The sequence below is a fragment of the Budorcas taxicolor genome, chromosome 6, assembly GCF_023091745.1.
Source record: "Budorcas taxicolor isolate Tak-1 chromosome 6, Takin1.1, whole genome shotgun sequence".
Classification (NCBI taxonomy): domain Eukaryota; kingdom Metazoa; phylum Chordata; class Mammalia; order Artiodactyla; family Bovidae; genus Budorcas; species Budorcas taxicolor.
In genome coordinates this window covers 101,614,383-101,630,805 of record NC_068915.1, presented here as the reverse complement: position 1 = coordinate 101,630,805, position 16,423 = coordinate 101,614,383, and the positions used below count along the sequence as shown (strand labels likewise).

The window sequence follows — 16,423 nt, the reverse complement described above, 5'->3', positions numbered from 1 at the left end:
GGGTGTGGAGAAAAGGGAACCCTCTTACACTGTTGGTGGGAATGCAAACTAGTCCAGCCACTATGGAGAACAGTGTGGAGATTCCTTAAAAAATTGTGACATGTTTTTAAACAGTGACCAAAACTATCCTAAAGAAAGAGAAATGCAAGAAGGCAAAGTGGTTGTCTAAGGCGGCTTTACAAACAGCTTAGGAAAGAAGAGAAGTGAAAGGCAAGGGAGAAAAGGAAAGATATAACCAACTGAATGCAGAGTTCTAGAGGATAGCAAGGAGAGATAAGAAGGTGTTCTTAAATGAAAAATACAAAGAAATAGAGGAAAACAATCAAATGGGAAAGACTAGAGATCTCTCAAGAAAACTGGAGACATCAAGGGAACATTTCATGCAAGGATGGGCACGATAAAGAACAGAAACAGTAAGGACCTAACAGAAGCAGAAGAGATTAAGAAGAGACGGTAAGAATACACAGAAGAACTATCCAAAAAAGATCATAATGACCCAGATAACCACGATGGTGTGGTGACTCACCTACAGCCAGACATTCTGGAGTGTGAAGTCAAGTGGGCTTTAGGAAGCATCACTATGAAGAAAGCTAGTGGAGGTGATGGAATTTCAGCTGAGCTATTTAAAATTCTAAAAGATGATGCTGTTTACGTGCTGTACTCAATACTCAGCAAATCTGGAAAACTCAGCAGTGGCCACAGGACTAGAAAAGATCAGTTTTCATTCTAATCCCAAAGAAGGGCAAAGCCAAAGAACATTCGAACTACTGTACTATTGTACTCATTTCACACGCTGGTAAGGTTATGCTTAAAATCCTTCAAGCGAGGCTTCAGCACTATGTGAACTGAGCTCTTCCAGATGTACAAGCTGGATTTAGAAAAGGCAGAGAGCCAGAGATCAAATTGCCAACATTTTGGATCACAGAGAAAACAAGAGAATTCAAGAAAAACACCTACTTCTGCTTCACTGACTATGTGAAAGCCTTTAACTGTGTGGATCAAAACAAACTGTGGAATATCCTTGAAGAGATGGGAATACCAGATCACTTTATCTGTCTCCTGAGAAACCTGTATGTGGGTCAAGAAGCAACAGTTAGAACCAGACATGGAACAACGGACTGGTTCCAAATTGGGAAAGCAGTATGTCAAGGCTGTATACGGCCACCCTGCCTATTTAACTTATATGCAGAGCACCTTATGAGAAATGCCAGGATGGATGGATTACAATTAGAATCAAGACTGCCTGGAGAAATATCAGCAACTTCAGATATGCAGATGATACCTGAAACTCCAATACTTTGGCCACCTCCTGTGAAGAGTTGACTCATTGGAAAAGGCCCTGATGCTAGGAGGGATTGGGGGCAGGAGGAGAAGGGGATGACAGAGGATGAGACGGCTGGATGGCATCACCGACTCGATGGACATGAGTTTGAGTAAACTCCGGGAATTGGTGATGGACAGGGAGGCCTGGCGTGCTGCGATTCATGGGGTCGCAGAGAGTCGGACAGGACTGAGCGACTGAACTGAACTGAAACTGAACCACTCTAATGGCAGAAAGTAAAAAAAGAAACCAGAGAGCCTCTTGATGAGGGTGAAAGAGGAGTGAAAGCTGACTTGAAACTCTACATTCAAAAACTAAGAGTTCACTTCATGGCAAATAGAATGGGAAAGAGTGGAAATAGTGACAGACTTTATTTTCTTGGGCTCCAAAATCACTGTAGATGGTGACTGCAGCCATGAAATTAAAAGATGCTTGCTCCATGGGAGGAAAGCTATGACAAACCTAGGCAGCATATTAAAAAGCAGAAACATCACTTCGCCAACAAAGGTCTATATAGTCCAAGCTATGTTTTTTCCAGCAGTCATGTACGGATGTAAGAGTTGGACCATAAAGAAAGCTAAGTGCCGAAGAACTGATGCTTTCAAATTGTGGTGCTGGAGGAGATTCTTGAGATCCTTTGGACATTAAACTAGTCAATCTTACAGGAAATCAACCCTGAATATTCACCTGACGTGAAGAGCCGACTCACTGGAAAACATCCTGATGCTGGCAAAGATTGAAGGCAGGAGGAGAAGGGGATGACAGAGGATGAGATTGTTGGACAGCATCACCAGCTAAATGGACATGAGTTTGAGCAAACTCTGGGAGACAGTGGAGGACGGAGGAATCCGGCATGCTGCAGTCAATGCCGTTGCAAAGTCAGACATGACTTAGCAACTGAACAACAGTTTAAAAGCTAAAATTTCCAACGTGTTAAATTATCTGGCCATTTATTAAAAAATACTTTTAAAATTGAAGTACAGTTGATTTACAATGTTGTGTTAGTTTTGGGCGTACAACAAAGTGATTCAGTTTTATACATATAAATGTATATGTATCTATAAACACATATAAAACCACTTTTATGTATTATTTTCCATTATAGTTTATTCCATGATACTGAATATAGTTCCTTGTGCTATACAGTAGGTCTTTGTTGTTATATATTCTATATATATAAAAGTCAGTATCTGTCCATCTTAAACTAAGTAATCCCAACTCCCAACCCCTTTCTCCTCTGGTAACCATAAGTTTGTTTTATCTGTGAGTCTGTTTCTATTTTGTAAGTAAGTTTGCTTGTATCATACTTCAGATTGCACACATAAGTAATACCACATTCACCCTTTTAATTTTAAAGTAAAGGGTGTCTCTCTAGGGAACACAAGTTAATTAGTTCATAGTTTAGCTGAGTCCCAGAGACCCAAGTCTTGAAGAAGCATTTTGCTACACTCAGAAAAAGATGCCAAGTGGAATTTTTACATGGTTAATCTTACATCTCAATCTTCATCAGAACAAATTATCTTAACCGGAAATTCCTTTCACTTCAAGACTGCATTATCTGGCTTCTGTCCAGCTCTACATTCCATATGGTTTTACTCTCGCCTTCCCTAACTAGACTTTAAACTGATGGGCCTTTCTTGAGCTCTTCAAAATCACTCATCTTTTTTCACTTTTTCCTTACTAATGTTAAGTGTCTTTATCTTCTGAGGATGTTTCCTACCACCCAGGCTAAACACAGTTCTCCTTGGTTATTCTCTTTTCAAGCACTTTCACTTTTAAACTTCATAGACTTTATCACAACTTGTAATTGCATGTTTATTTGCCCTGTTAGTTATAGACATTGTAGAGTTAAAAAGTATCTATAATTAAGTTATTATGATATCCTTTTCAATTCATCTGAGGGAAACACAGAACTTCTATGGAGGAAAAAAAAGAGTAGGTTGTTTTTAATCCACTGACAACTAAAAAAAAAAAAAAGCTTCTTAGATCTTATCTGTTATTAAGAGTTGAAAATTTTAGTCTGGTCTAAAACTTGTATTTCCAAGTAAAGTCATTTGGATTTCTTATTCCCCACCATAATCCTGATCTAGGAATCTACCATGTGTGTAATCATTTTGCAAAGTATAAAGCCTTTTATAAGAGTAAAGTGTTATTATCAATATTAAAATAACTAGATACAGCCCAGTTTGACATACACTATGTTGATACTTGTACTAACCGATTTCTCACTAATTTTGCAAAGTTCATCTATGTATGGTTTGTGTGTGCCTGCTCAGTCGTGTCTGAGTGACCCCGTGGACTGTAGCCCTCCAGGCTCCACTGTCCATGGGATTATCTAGGCAAGAATACTAGAGTAGGTTGGCATTTCCTCCTCCAGGGAATCTTCCTGACCCAGGGACTGAGCCTGCGTCTCCTGTGTCTCCTGCATTGGCAGGCAGATTCTTTACTCCTGAGCCACTTGCACGTGTACATCTCCCAAACTGACCACTAGACTGCACAAGCGAAAATGGACAGAAGCCCTGACGTCCCTTCTAACCCTGTTATCCCCCAAATAATCCAACAAGTTCAGCAACAGCTGAAGTGAAGAGTTTTGAAACATTAGATGATAATTTACAATAACGCCTATGACTGGCATTCATTCCTTCATTCATAAATAAGACAGACACTGGCCTGAAGCACTTTACTAAGAGTCACAGTAATCCCTTCCCTTATCTGAGCGTGATTTGTTTCAAAGCCCCCAGTGAATGACGGAAACCACGGACAGTACTCAACACTGTCTTCTGTTCATGTCTTCCGCTCACAAACTGAATGCCTTTTCCATCTTCACTAAGCACTTTCACGCCTGTGGCCATAACATTTGCAGTCTGAGGTGCAACAACAGAACCTGTAGCACAGATTTCTTTTTTCCTTCTTCACAGTTTCACAGATTTGTTCGCACTATAGAACTAACCTCAGCATATGACTTTTTTCTTCCTTTATGAAGTAGAGAACGTTCATCTTTTCACTTAAAGGAAGCACTTATGGCTTCTCTTTGGTGAATTCAAACCGCCAGCATCACTGCTCTGGCACTTCAGGGCCATTCTTAAGTGCAATAAGTTACAGAAACACAAATAAGTTACATCACACACTTCGATGCTGCAACGGTTGCTCCGATAACCAAGATGGCTACTAACTGACTTATGGGCAAAGTGATGATCTGGGTTATGGGTGGGATGGAGCATGACTGTGCAAAATTTCATCTCACTACTTAAAATGGCATGCAGTTTAAAGTTTGTGAATTGTTTATTTCTTGAATTTCCCATTTAACATTTTCTAACTGAGGTTGCCTGTGGGTAACTGAAACCTCTTACAGTGGAACTGTGGATGGGGGACAGGGAGAGACTATTGTAGTCAAGGGTTGTTTTTGTTCAGTCACTAACTGGTGTTCGACTCTTCGTGACCCCATAGACTGCAATATGCCAGGCTCCCTTGTCCTTCACTACTTCCCAGAGTTTGCTAAAACTCAAGGCCATTGATTCAGTAATGCCATCCAACCATCTCATCCTCTGTTTCCCCCTTTTCCTCTTGCCCTCAGTGTTTCCCAGCATCAGAGTCTTTTCCAATGAGTCATCTCTTTGCAACAGGTGGCCAAAGTATTGGAGCTTCAGCTTTACCATCAGTCCTTCCAGTGAATATTCAGGGTTGATTTCTTTTGGAATTGACTGGTTTGATCTCCTTGTAGTCGAAGGGACTCTCAAGAATATTCTCTAGTGCCACAATTTGAAAACATCTTCGGTCTTCAGCCTTCTTTTATGGTCCAGCTCTCACATCCATACATGACTACTGGAAAAACCATAACTTTGACTATATGGAGCTTTGTTAGTAAAGTAATGTCTCTGCTTTTTAATATGCTGTCTAGAAAGATGTGTCATTATGGCCTTAGTTAAGAGATTTCAGAACATACATTGCAAGGCGTATTTTAAATAGTATTATTAATAAAATATGATTAAAGTCAGTCTGGTTTAAAATATTCAGAAAACATTTTACAAAGAGCTTATTGCTGTAATTATTAATAGTACAAAAGAACAGCATCTTACATAAAAAACACTACAGCATGATATATTGTGAGCTATCCAATATTTGTGTAGTCATTTTTTTAAGGTTAGGAAATACATACCAAACAGATAAATGCTTCCTTTTATTTACACACATTAATTATTTGTAAGTTTTAAATGAAAATAATCAAGTGTATATGAGACTGTGTGTGGATACATGCATAGTAAGAATCCAAAGCAGCTTGGTTTTGACAGTTTTGAAGATGCTCATTAGGAAGTTTAAGAAGACCTGTGAGGGGAAATTATCCTCAAACAATGAGCAAGATCAGATTCATATAGATACAGTGATGCCTAGTTTGAGTAGGCTTATGTATTATTTTGACTATGCCAAAGCCTTTGACTGTGTGGATCACAACAAACTGGAAAATTCTTCAAGAGATGGGAATACCAGACCACCTGACCTGCCTTCTGAGAAATCTGTATGCAGGTCAAGAAGCAAGTTAGAACTGGACGTGGAACAATGGACTGGTTCCAAATTGGGAAAGGAATACGTCAAGGCAGTATATCATCACCTTGCTTATTTAACTTATATGCAGAGTACATCATGTGAAATGCCAGGATGGGTGAAGCACAAGCTGGAATCAAGATTGCTGGGAGAAATATCAATAACCTCAGATATGCAGACGACACCACCCTTATGGCAGAAAGAGAAGAGGAACTAAAGGACCTCTTGATGAAGGTGAAAGAGGAGAATGAAAAAGCTGGCTTAAAACTTAACATTCAAAAAATGAAGATCATGGCATCCAGTTCCATTACTTCATGGCAAACAAATGGGGAAACAACTGCAACCGTGAAAGACTTTATTTTCTTGAGCTCCACAATCACTGCAGCCATGAAATTAAAAGACACTTGCACCTTGGAAGAAAAGCTATCACAAAGCTAGACAGCATATTAAAAAGCAGAGACATCACTGTGCCGACAAAGGTCCCTATGGTCAAAGCTATGGTTTTTCCAGTAGTCATATGTGGATGTGAGAATTGGACCATAAAGAAGGCTGAGCACTGAAGAACTGATGCTTTCAAACTGTGGTGCTGGAGAAGACTATTGATAGTCCCTTGGACTGCAAGGAGATCAAACCAGCCAATCCTAAAGGAAATCAACCCTGAATATTCACTGGAAGGACTAATGCTGAAGCTTCAATACTCTGGCCACCCGATGCTAAAAGCTGACTCATTGGAAAAGACCTTGATGCTGGGAAAGATTGAGGGCAGGAGGAGAAGCGGGTAATATAGGATGAGATGGTTGGATGGCATCATCCACTCAATGGATATGAATTTGAGCAAGCTCTGGGAGATGGTGAAGGACAGGAAAGCCTGGCATGCTGCAGTCCATGGGGTTGCATACAGTCAGACACAACTGAGAGACTGAACAACAACATATTATTTATCCACTATTTCATGCTTTTTTCTTAGTCAGCTCAATATCCCAGAAAATATGAAGCCTCTTAAATAAGTTTATCATTACATTTTGAAAACTGTTTCTTTCTCTGTCTTTTTCTTCTTTTGGCTTAAGGAAATTTGAATAGTAATACTTTCTCTGGAATGGGATGACTTTTTGTTGGAAATATTCTTTTTTTTTTTAGTATTCTTTTCCAGTATGGTTACAGGATATTGAAAATAATTCCCTGTGCTACACATTAGAACCCTGTTGTTTATTCATTCTAAATGTAATTGTTTGGCATAGGATGACTCTCAAATGCAACAAGAAAATGAATCTAAGATGATTCCAACTTTTGAGTTTTATTTTCTTAAAACAAATTTCTTAAAACATTCACAAATTTTAACAAATTTATATATATTGAACACTAATTCTTAGCTTATTTTTATTAGTTTGGATCCAACTAATCTAATGTATTATGAATGAGCCAGCTGCCCAAATCTATTAAAACATGTCTCAGTTGAAATTGCAGGCCAATCACAGCAAAAGCCATGGAATAACTGAAAAAAATATGTTTTCATGATAATTAAGACCAAGAATTCAAGAAAGACAGAAGAAAACAAGCATTCTAGGATAAAAATCAAATTTCCTACCTGGAATGGGATCTTAGAATTACCAACTTTTATTTGGTGCAACAATAATAAAGATACCAAATAAATAAATAAATAAATAAATAAATTCAAGATTTTCAGGCCCTTTTTTCCTGAATGGAAAACTTCACCAAAAGAAGTTAAATGATTTTAAGGGTAAGTTCTTTCTGCAAAATGAGTAAAAGATACCAGTTCTAACTCTGAGTAACTGAGGTTACTAACCAGTCATCAGGATATTATCTCTAATATTTAGAAGGGAAACTGGTAGGCTGGGAGGGGTAAGACCTTATCAGGGAATTCTAACAAGAGACAGCATCACAGTGCCTGCCTAGGTATTATTCTTACCTCTGTAAAATCTTCAGGTAAAGGTGAACCATCACAATATGTATCTTCTGCTCTCTCTTCAGATGACTTCCCATTGGCTTTCAATGTACCTGGGCAAGAGAAATGGGCCAAGAGGAATTAAAATGCTCTGTAGAGGCCTTCCGGTATCCTTTAGGGTACTAACTTACTCATTCTGGTTCATCTACCTGGAACACAGGCATCTCCTACTGCATTATTTTGGTTTAAAAGATTCTGAGCTTCCTCATCCACAACATCCAGCAAAGACTGGATGACTTCAGCTTCCTGAGGATCATCGTAGTTCTCATCTTCTTGTCCATCAGGTTCTTGAAAAACAGTAATCAACATGGGGTTTTACTTTAAAACATATTGATAGGAGAAAGAGACTCCTACATGTGGCACATGTAACATGCCAGGTACTTCAAATTTTAAGCATTTACTCTGAAAAAGCAGCAATGACAGGGAAAGCAGTTTTTACTTCTAGAACTATTCTGACACAAATGCAACTGAATAAAATCAATGTGTGTGATACACCTTTTCATGAAATATTAATAATTTAATGTTTTATTTCCCTAAACTAGTCCTAAATTATTAATTTATAAAAAAACTAAAGAAGGTCAACTAAAGATGTTACAAAGATTATGGATATATAATATAAAACAACAGGGCAGCCCAAACATCTTTAAGAAAAAATTTCTCAGTTATTAGGTAGCTTGTGAATTGCTGCTTCAGAGAATACAAGAAACATTATCAAATAAAACTGCTCTCTCTTCAAGCAATTAAAAATTGTTTTAATCTTAAGAGGTGAAATTGAATATTGGAAATTTGTACAGTAGTACAGCTAATAATATTAAGTTTATGCTATTCTTTTATTTCTTTGAACAACAATCTTTCCTTGTAAAATATAGGAGCATGTAAGGCAAATAAGAAAGGCTACCAATATTTCTTTAAAACTTGAATTATTAGAGTAATAATTAGAGTAATTATTAGAGTAATTGGATGGCTGATTTGGAAAACTACCTTTGTACAGAATCACATTTGCTGATTCCTTCATCTGATAAGTAGAACATTTTCCTTCAGGGTACAAAATTTCAATGATTTCTTCTCCATTAACCTAAAATATATAAAAAAAAAAACAAAGTAAATCATTAGTTTACTATTTTACTAACTTCCAGGATTAGGTAGAGACTGCACATTGGCCCTCCATGTCCTTCTCCCCATCTTTCTTAGTAGAAAATCCTTCTTCTATCTCCCCACATTGTAACAGCGCTTCCAGGAAATACCAGTGCAATGATATATGCAAAGGGGATGGGCCTTTCCATCATCAAAATATGTCTAGAAACACTAGATTAAACAACCTTAAACCAAGATTTTTATTTCAAGAATGCTCATAATACTTACTAATATAAACTGTGAGTTGTCGAAAGATAAATGCATTGTGTACTATTTCCTAAACTTAGTTGACTACAGAAATCTCTTTTTAAAGCATATTTTATGGGACTTATCTTCCATAGAATTTTTTCAGAAAAGTTAAATAGTACTACTAAACTTAGAAGTTGAGGGAAATGGAAAAAAAGTCAATCTTTTAAGTATCTGTGAAGTTGTTTCATGGATAGTCTTTGATTTAGTGACCTGATCAACTACTGGCTGCAAAGATTTTCAAATCTAATCTAAATCTCATCTTGGCTCCAAGAAAATAGCAATGGATTTGTAACTATAAAGTAATTATTAAATGGAATGTAACTTTTTAAATTTAATGGTTAATTGTGAAGCACTTCATGGCATGCAACCTACAAAAAGAAAGATTAGGGAAAAAATGCAAAATTAAGTGATCTGAACAAATGAAAATAATTTATACAAATAAAAGGTGGTTTGCTCTAAAGATTTTACTTTTAAAATTAAAATGAAAAGGATAGTAGATACAAGGATAAAGTTATTTCTATAAATAGTGGTTGCTGCTGTTCTTTAGCCTCCCAGTTGTGTCCGACTCTTTGCGACCCTATGGACAGTAGCTTGGCAGTTCTTTTGTCAGTTGGATTCTCCAGGCAAGAACACTGGAGTGGGTTGCTATTTCTTCCTCCAGGGGATCTTTCCAATCCAGGGACTGAAACCTCATCTCCTGCTTGGCAGGCAGATTCTTTACCACTGAGCCATATGAGAAGCCTCAAACAGTGGTTACATAAAGTCAAAAATCTCATTGGATTATAAAACTCTGTTCTACATGAGAAATTCATAGTACAGACATCAGTATTCAAGGACAGAATATTGTTTGGGAGCCTTCCTGGAAGATTTTAATTCCAACAAAAATGTTTGCAATCACAAATAACAAAAGTTCTAGTTTCTAGAGTTTTATATTAATTTAAACCGAAACTCTACCCTTTCTCCCTTTCAACAACATGGTGATATTTACAAAGAAAATAAGCACTACATGGCATGACTAACACTAGAAATACATGGAAATTCAGTTGCTTCAGCTATGTGAAATTGGAGACCTTCTGAATAAACAGAACATAATGTGAAGCCATGTCTTAATCTACCAACATACAGACACTAAGAAAGTTTTATTTTTGTGTCCTAATCATTTGACATGCATGCTAAACCATGTCGTAAGTTTGACACAACGCAGTGAGATGAAAGGCATGGAATTTGGGGCTTCTGGTCAGTAAATTCATTTTCTCTTCCTGCATTAAACCCAGCTCACTCCCAGAAATCTTGTTGAGCTGGTAAGATTTTCAGATTACTAGGAGGGAAATGCCTCAGGTCTGCATTTTACAAGGAAAAACATTCAAGTACTGAGGTTCCGAAGAGACTGTAGGAGATGTGTCTAAGATAAAACAATTCCACGAAACAAAGATGCAGCTGTGAGATGTGTACATTACATGTGTGTGTGCTTGCTCAGTTGTGTCTTGACTCTTTGCAATCCCATGGACTACAGCCTGCCAGGTTCTTCTGTCCATGGAAGTTCCCAGACAAGAACAGTGGAGCAGTGCCATTTCCTACTCCAAGGGATCCTCCCTACCCAGGGATTGAATCGACATCTCTTGCATCTTCTGCATGACCAGGCAGATTCTTTACCACGACACCACCTAGGAAGTCCCATACATTACCTGGCAGAAAGTCAAAAAATGTTAACCAGACAAATGAGCACACATGTAGCCTTAAACAAAGAGCTGGGAAGTGGAATTTATTTACATATTAAAAGTTATATTAAATCACCTCCAGATGTCCCTATCCTAATCTTAAATGATTTAGATTCTTTCATTTTATTATGTAGTGAAGCATTTTCTATGTCTTTCAAAAGAAAGTAAGCCTGTTTCTTTTGCCACTAAAGTTTTGCCTCATTAGTAGCAGAGACTTGTCATTTGAGAGTCACGGCTGGTCAGCGTTAACCCATTCTTAACTACATTCTTCTCTTCTGGATAGCTAAGAGACAACCAAAAGAACTGCGCATGTTGATCAAAAAATCCCAGCACTAAAGCTATCTATGTAAGTAATTAGCCTATTTAAGAGCTGAATGTGGGCCTCCCTCATAGCTCACTAAGTAACGAATCTGTCTGCCACGCAGGAGGCCCCGGTTTGATTCCTGGGTTGGGAATATCCCCTGGAGAAGGAAATGGCAAGCCACTCCAGTGTTTTTGCCTGGAGAACCCCATGGACAGAGGTACCTGGCAGGCTACAGTCCATATGCTCACAAGAGTTGGACACGACTTAGTCATACCACCATCACCACCAAGAGCTGAAAGTGTGCACAATGATGAAGGGTTACTTGTGTTGGGCTTTCCACTGTGTGAGTTACTTACTAAGTCCTATTGTTGTTCAGTCGCTAAGTCATGTCTGACTCTTTGTGACCCCATGGACTGCAGCATGACAGGATTCCCTGTCCTTTACTATCTTCTGGAGTTTGCTCAAGTTCATGTCCACTGAGTTAGTAATGTTATCTAACCGTCTCATCTTCTGCTGCCCTCTTTCCCTCCTGCCCTCAATCTTTCCCAGCATCAGGGTCTTTTCCAGTAAGTTGGTTCTTCACATCAGGTGGCCAAAGTATTGAAGCTTCAACATCAGTCCTTCTGAGAGACTGATTTCCTGGGCAGTTGATAAGAAGTCTAGGGGACCCAAGGAGAGAGGGGTCTGGAATTCTCAAGGAGGAAGAAAGGACAAACATTTTTTTTCCCTCTACATTCCTTAGGATTAAGTATCCTGCCTGAGGACAGTCTCAGGATTAAACCTTCTGGCAAATCCTATCATCTTCAGTTCAGTCCCTCAGTCCTGTACCACTCTTTTCGACCCAGTGAATCACAGCACGCCAGGCCTCCCTGTCCATCACCAACTCCAGGAGTTCACTCAACCTCATGTCCATTGAGTCAGTGATGCCATCCAACCTCTGTCGTCCCGTTCTCCTCCTGTCCCCAATCCCTCCCAGCATCAGAGTCTTTTCCAATGTGTCAACTCTTCACATGAGGTGGCCAAAGTAGTGGAGTTTCAGCTTTAGCATCAGTCCTTCCAATGAACACTCAGGACCGATCTCCTTTACAATGGACTGGTTGGATCTCCTTGCAGTCTAAGGGACTCTCAAGAGTCTTCTCCAACACCACAGTTCAAAAGCATCAATTCTATGGCGCTCAGCTTTCTTCACAGTCCAACTCTCACATCCATACATGATCACAGGAAAAACCATAGCCTTGACTAGACGGACCTTAGTTGGCAAAGTAATGTCTCTGCTTTTGAATATGCTGTCTAGGTTGGTCATAACTTTCCTTCCAAGGAGTAAGCGTCTTTTAATTTCACGGCTGAAATCACCATAGACCATGATTTTGGGGCCCAGAAAAATAAAGTCAGCCACTGTTTCCACATCTATTTGCCATGATCTTAGTTTTCTGAATGTTGCAAGAGATTTCCAGAAAAACATGTATTTCTGCTTTATTGACTATGCCAAAGCCTTTGACTGTGTGGATCACAATAAACTGTGGAAAATTCTGAAAGAGATGGGAATACCAGACCACCTGACCTGCCTCTTGAGAAATCTGTATGCAGGTCAGGAAGCAACAGTTAGAACTGGACATGGAACAACAGACTGGTTCCAAATAGCAAAAGGAGTATGTCAAGGCTGTATCTTGTCACCCTGCTTATTTAACTTATATGCAGAGTACATCATGAGAAACGCTGGGCTGGAAGAAGCACAAGGTGGAATCAAGATTGCCGGGAGAAATATCAATAACCTCAGATATGCAGATGATACCACCCTTATGGCAGAAAGTGAAGAGGAGCTAAAAAGCCTCTTGATGAAAGTGAAAGAGGAGAGTGAAAAAGTTGGCTTAAAGCTCAACATTCAGAAAACGAAGATCATGGCATCCGGTCCCATCACTTCATGGCAAATAGATGGGGAAACAGTGGAAACAGTGTCAGACTTTACTTTTTTGGGCTCCAAAAATCACTGCAGATGGTGACTGCAGCCATGAAATTAAAAGACACTTACTCCTTGGAAGAAAAGTTATGACCAACCTAGATAGCATATTCAAAAGCAGAGACATTACTTTGCCGACTAAGGTCCATCTAGTCAAGGCTATGGTTTTTCCAGTAGTCATGTATGGATGTGAGAATTGGACTGTGAAGAAAGCTGAGCACCGAAGAATTGATGCTTTTGAACTGTGGTGTTGGAGAAGACTCTTGAGAGTCCCTTGGACTGCTAGGGTATCCAACCAATTCATTCTAAAGGAGATCAGTCCTGGGTGTTCTTTAGAAGGAATGATGCCAAAGCTGAAACTTCACTACTTTGGCCACCTCATGTGAAGAGTTGACTCACTGGAAAAGACTCTGATGCTGGGAGGGATTGAGGGCAGGAGGAGAAGGGGACGACAGAGGATGAGATGGTTAGATGGCATCACCGACTTGACGAACGTTGAGTTTGAGTGAACTCTGGGAGTTGGTGATGGACAGGGAGGCCTGGCGTGCTGTGATTCATGGGGTCGCAAAGAGTTGGATATGACTGAGTGACTGAACTGAACTGAAGTGAGCTTTAAGCCAACATTTTCACTCTTTAGTTCCTCTTCACTTTCTGCCATAAGGGTGGTGTCATCTGCATATCTGAGGTTATTGATATTTCTCCCGGCAATCCTGATTCCACCTTGTGCTTCTTCCAGCCCAGCGTTTCTCATGATGTACTCTGCATATAAATTAAATAAGCAGGGTGACAATATACAGCCTTGACGTACTCCTTTTCCTATTTGGAACCAGTGTGTTGTTCCATGTCCAGTTCTAACTGTTGCTTCCTGACCTGCATACAGATTTCTCAAGAGGCAGGTCAGGTGGTCTGGTATTCCCATCTCTTTCAGAATTTTCCACAGTTTATTGTGATCCACACAGTCAAAGGCTTTGGCATAGTCAAGAAAGCAGAAATAGATGTTTTTCTGGAAGTGTCTTGCTTTTTCCATGATCCAGTGGATGTTGGCAGTTTGATCTCTGGTTCCTCCGCCTTTTCTAAAACCAGCTTGAACATCTGGAAGTTCATGGTTTATGTATTGCTGAAGCCTGGCTTGCAGAATTTTGAGCATTACTTTACTAGCATGTGAGATGAGTGCAATTGTGCGGTAGTTTGAGCATTCTTTGGCACTGCCTTTCTTTGGAATTGGAATGAAAACTGACCTCTTCCAGTCCTGTGGGCACTACTGAGTTTTCCAAATTTGCTGGCATATTGAGTGCAGCACTTTCACAGCATCATCTTTCAGGATTTGAAACAGCTCAACTGGAATTCTATCACCTCCACTTGCTTTCTTCGTAGTGATGCTTTCTAAGGACCACTTGACTTCATATTCCAGGATGTCTGGCTCTAGGTGAGTGATCACACCATCGTGATTATCTGGGTCGTGAAGATCTTTTTTGTACAATTCTTCTGTGTATTCTTGCCACCTCTTCTTAATATCTTCTGCTTCTGTTAGGTCCATACCATTTCTGTCCTTTATCGAGCCCATCTTTGCATGAAATGTTGCCTTGGTATCTCTAACTTTCTTGAAGAGATCTCTAGTCTTTCCCATTCTGTTCTTTTCCTCTATTTCTTTGCATTGATCGCTGAGGAAGGCTTTCTTATCTCTCCTTGTTATTATTTGGGACTCTGCATTCAGATGCTTATATCTTTCCTTTTCTCCTTTGCTTTTTGCTTCTCTTCTTTTCACAGCTATTTGTAAGGCCTCCTCAGACAGCCATTTTGCTTTTTTGCATTTCTTTTCCATGGGGATGGTCTTGATCCCTGTCTCCTGGACAATGTCACGAACCTCCATCCATAGTTCATCAGGCACTCTATCTATCAGATCTAGACTCTTAAATCTATTTCTCACTTCCACTGTATAATCATAAGGAATTTGATTTAGGTCTTACCTGAATGGTCTAGTAGTTTTCCCTACTTTTTTCAATTTAAGTCTGAATTTGGCAATAAGGAGTTCATGATCTGAGCCACAGTCAGCTCCTGGTCTTATTTTTGCTGACTGTATAGAGCTTCTCCATCTTTGGTTGCAAAGAATATAATCAATCTGATTTTGGTGTCAACCATCTGGTGATGTCCATGTGTAGAGTCTTCTCTTGTGTTGTTGGAAGAGGGTGTTTGCTATGACCAGTGCGTTCTCTTGGCAAAACTCTATTAGCCTTTACCCTGCTTCATTCTGTATTCCAAGGCTAAATTATGGGAGTAGGTCTGCTGAGGTCTTTACAACCTCCAGACATTCTTTTGATTCATTGGAAAGTATATAACTCCATTGCTAACACTAGCAACTGGGTACTCTTTCTACCCACTTCTGATGTCTATCTCAGAAGCTTTCTCTATCTCCTTTATACTTCCATAAAATTTTATTACACAAAAGCTCTAAGCGATCAAGCCTCGTCTCTGGCCCTGGATTGAATTCTTCTCCTCCGGAGGCCAAAAATCCCAGCGTCTTTCGTGATTTAGCAACCTTTCATCCTGGGGGCTCATCTGGGATTCTTCAGGACAATGTAAGGATGCTTGGAGCTCTAATTTTTTGTTCTCCTAGTGAACACATTTTCTGCTATATTTTACTAACTCTACGGCGTGTTTGCGCGAATGAATGAAACACCCTGCGTGAGGCACGTGAGGAGCCCTGCTCTGCGGTTCCGTGGTGACCTCATACGGCTTACGGCAGGAACCTGTCAGGGGTTTATACCGACCTGCCAATGCCAAGAGGCACCCAACATCTCCTTCGGTGACTGACCAAAAATGGGCAAAGCATGTGGACCAAATTCTCCTTTCTCGGTCAAACTTTTCGGTCTCTTTGACTATTTCATAACTCCTTGGAAATTAGAAGTACGAATCTAATCTGTCGGATGATATACTTCCAAGAGACTTGTGACCTATGCTGGTACTGTGTACTATGACTTAGGTCCCAAATTTTGACTGGTAGTCAGGAGCACCTAGCCTCGCTAGAAATCGAAAGTTTGAAGTTAGATGGAGCTCTAGCTACAAGAGCATCTCTGAGGTTAAAGGTACTCAGATTGGAACTACAATGGGTTCTTTTCCTTTGGTAACACTGGCTCTTAGTGGGCCAGAGGAGGCTCTTATACTGGTGTGGTGATGCTTGGAAGAAACATCTCAGTTTTATGTTTGTATCAGTCTTATTGTAGTCAGAAATATACTCAGG

The 16,423-nt window shown here is 39.5% G+C and overlaps 1 protein-coding gene across 1 annotated transcript in view; it reads right to left on the bottom strand.

The window, feature by feature from the left end:
* The window catches only part of PTPN13 (protein tyrosine phosphatase non-receptor type 13), a 223,801-nt gene that overhangs the window by 14,608 nt on the left and 192,770 nt on the right, over nt 1-16,423 (bottom strand). The window contains exons 38-40 of the mRNA XM_052641697.1: nt 8,805-8,898; nt 7,973-8,110; nt 7,788-7,876 (exon numbers count right to left, since the gene is read on the bottom strand). Of these exons, the coding sequence (XP_052497657.1) occupies nt 7,788-7,876; nt 7,973-8,110; nt 8,805-8,898 (321 nt within the window). The remainder of the gene's footprint in view (nt 1-7,787; nt 7,877-7,972; nt 8,111-8,804; nt 8,899-16,423) is intronic.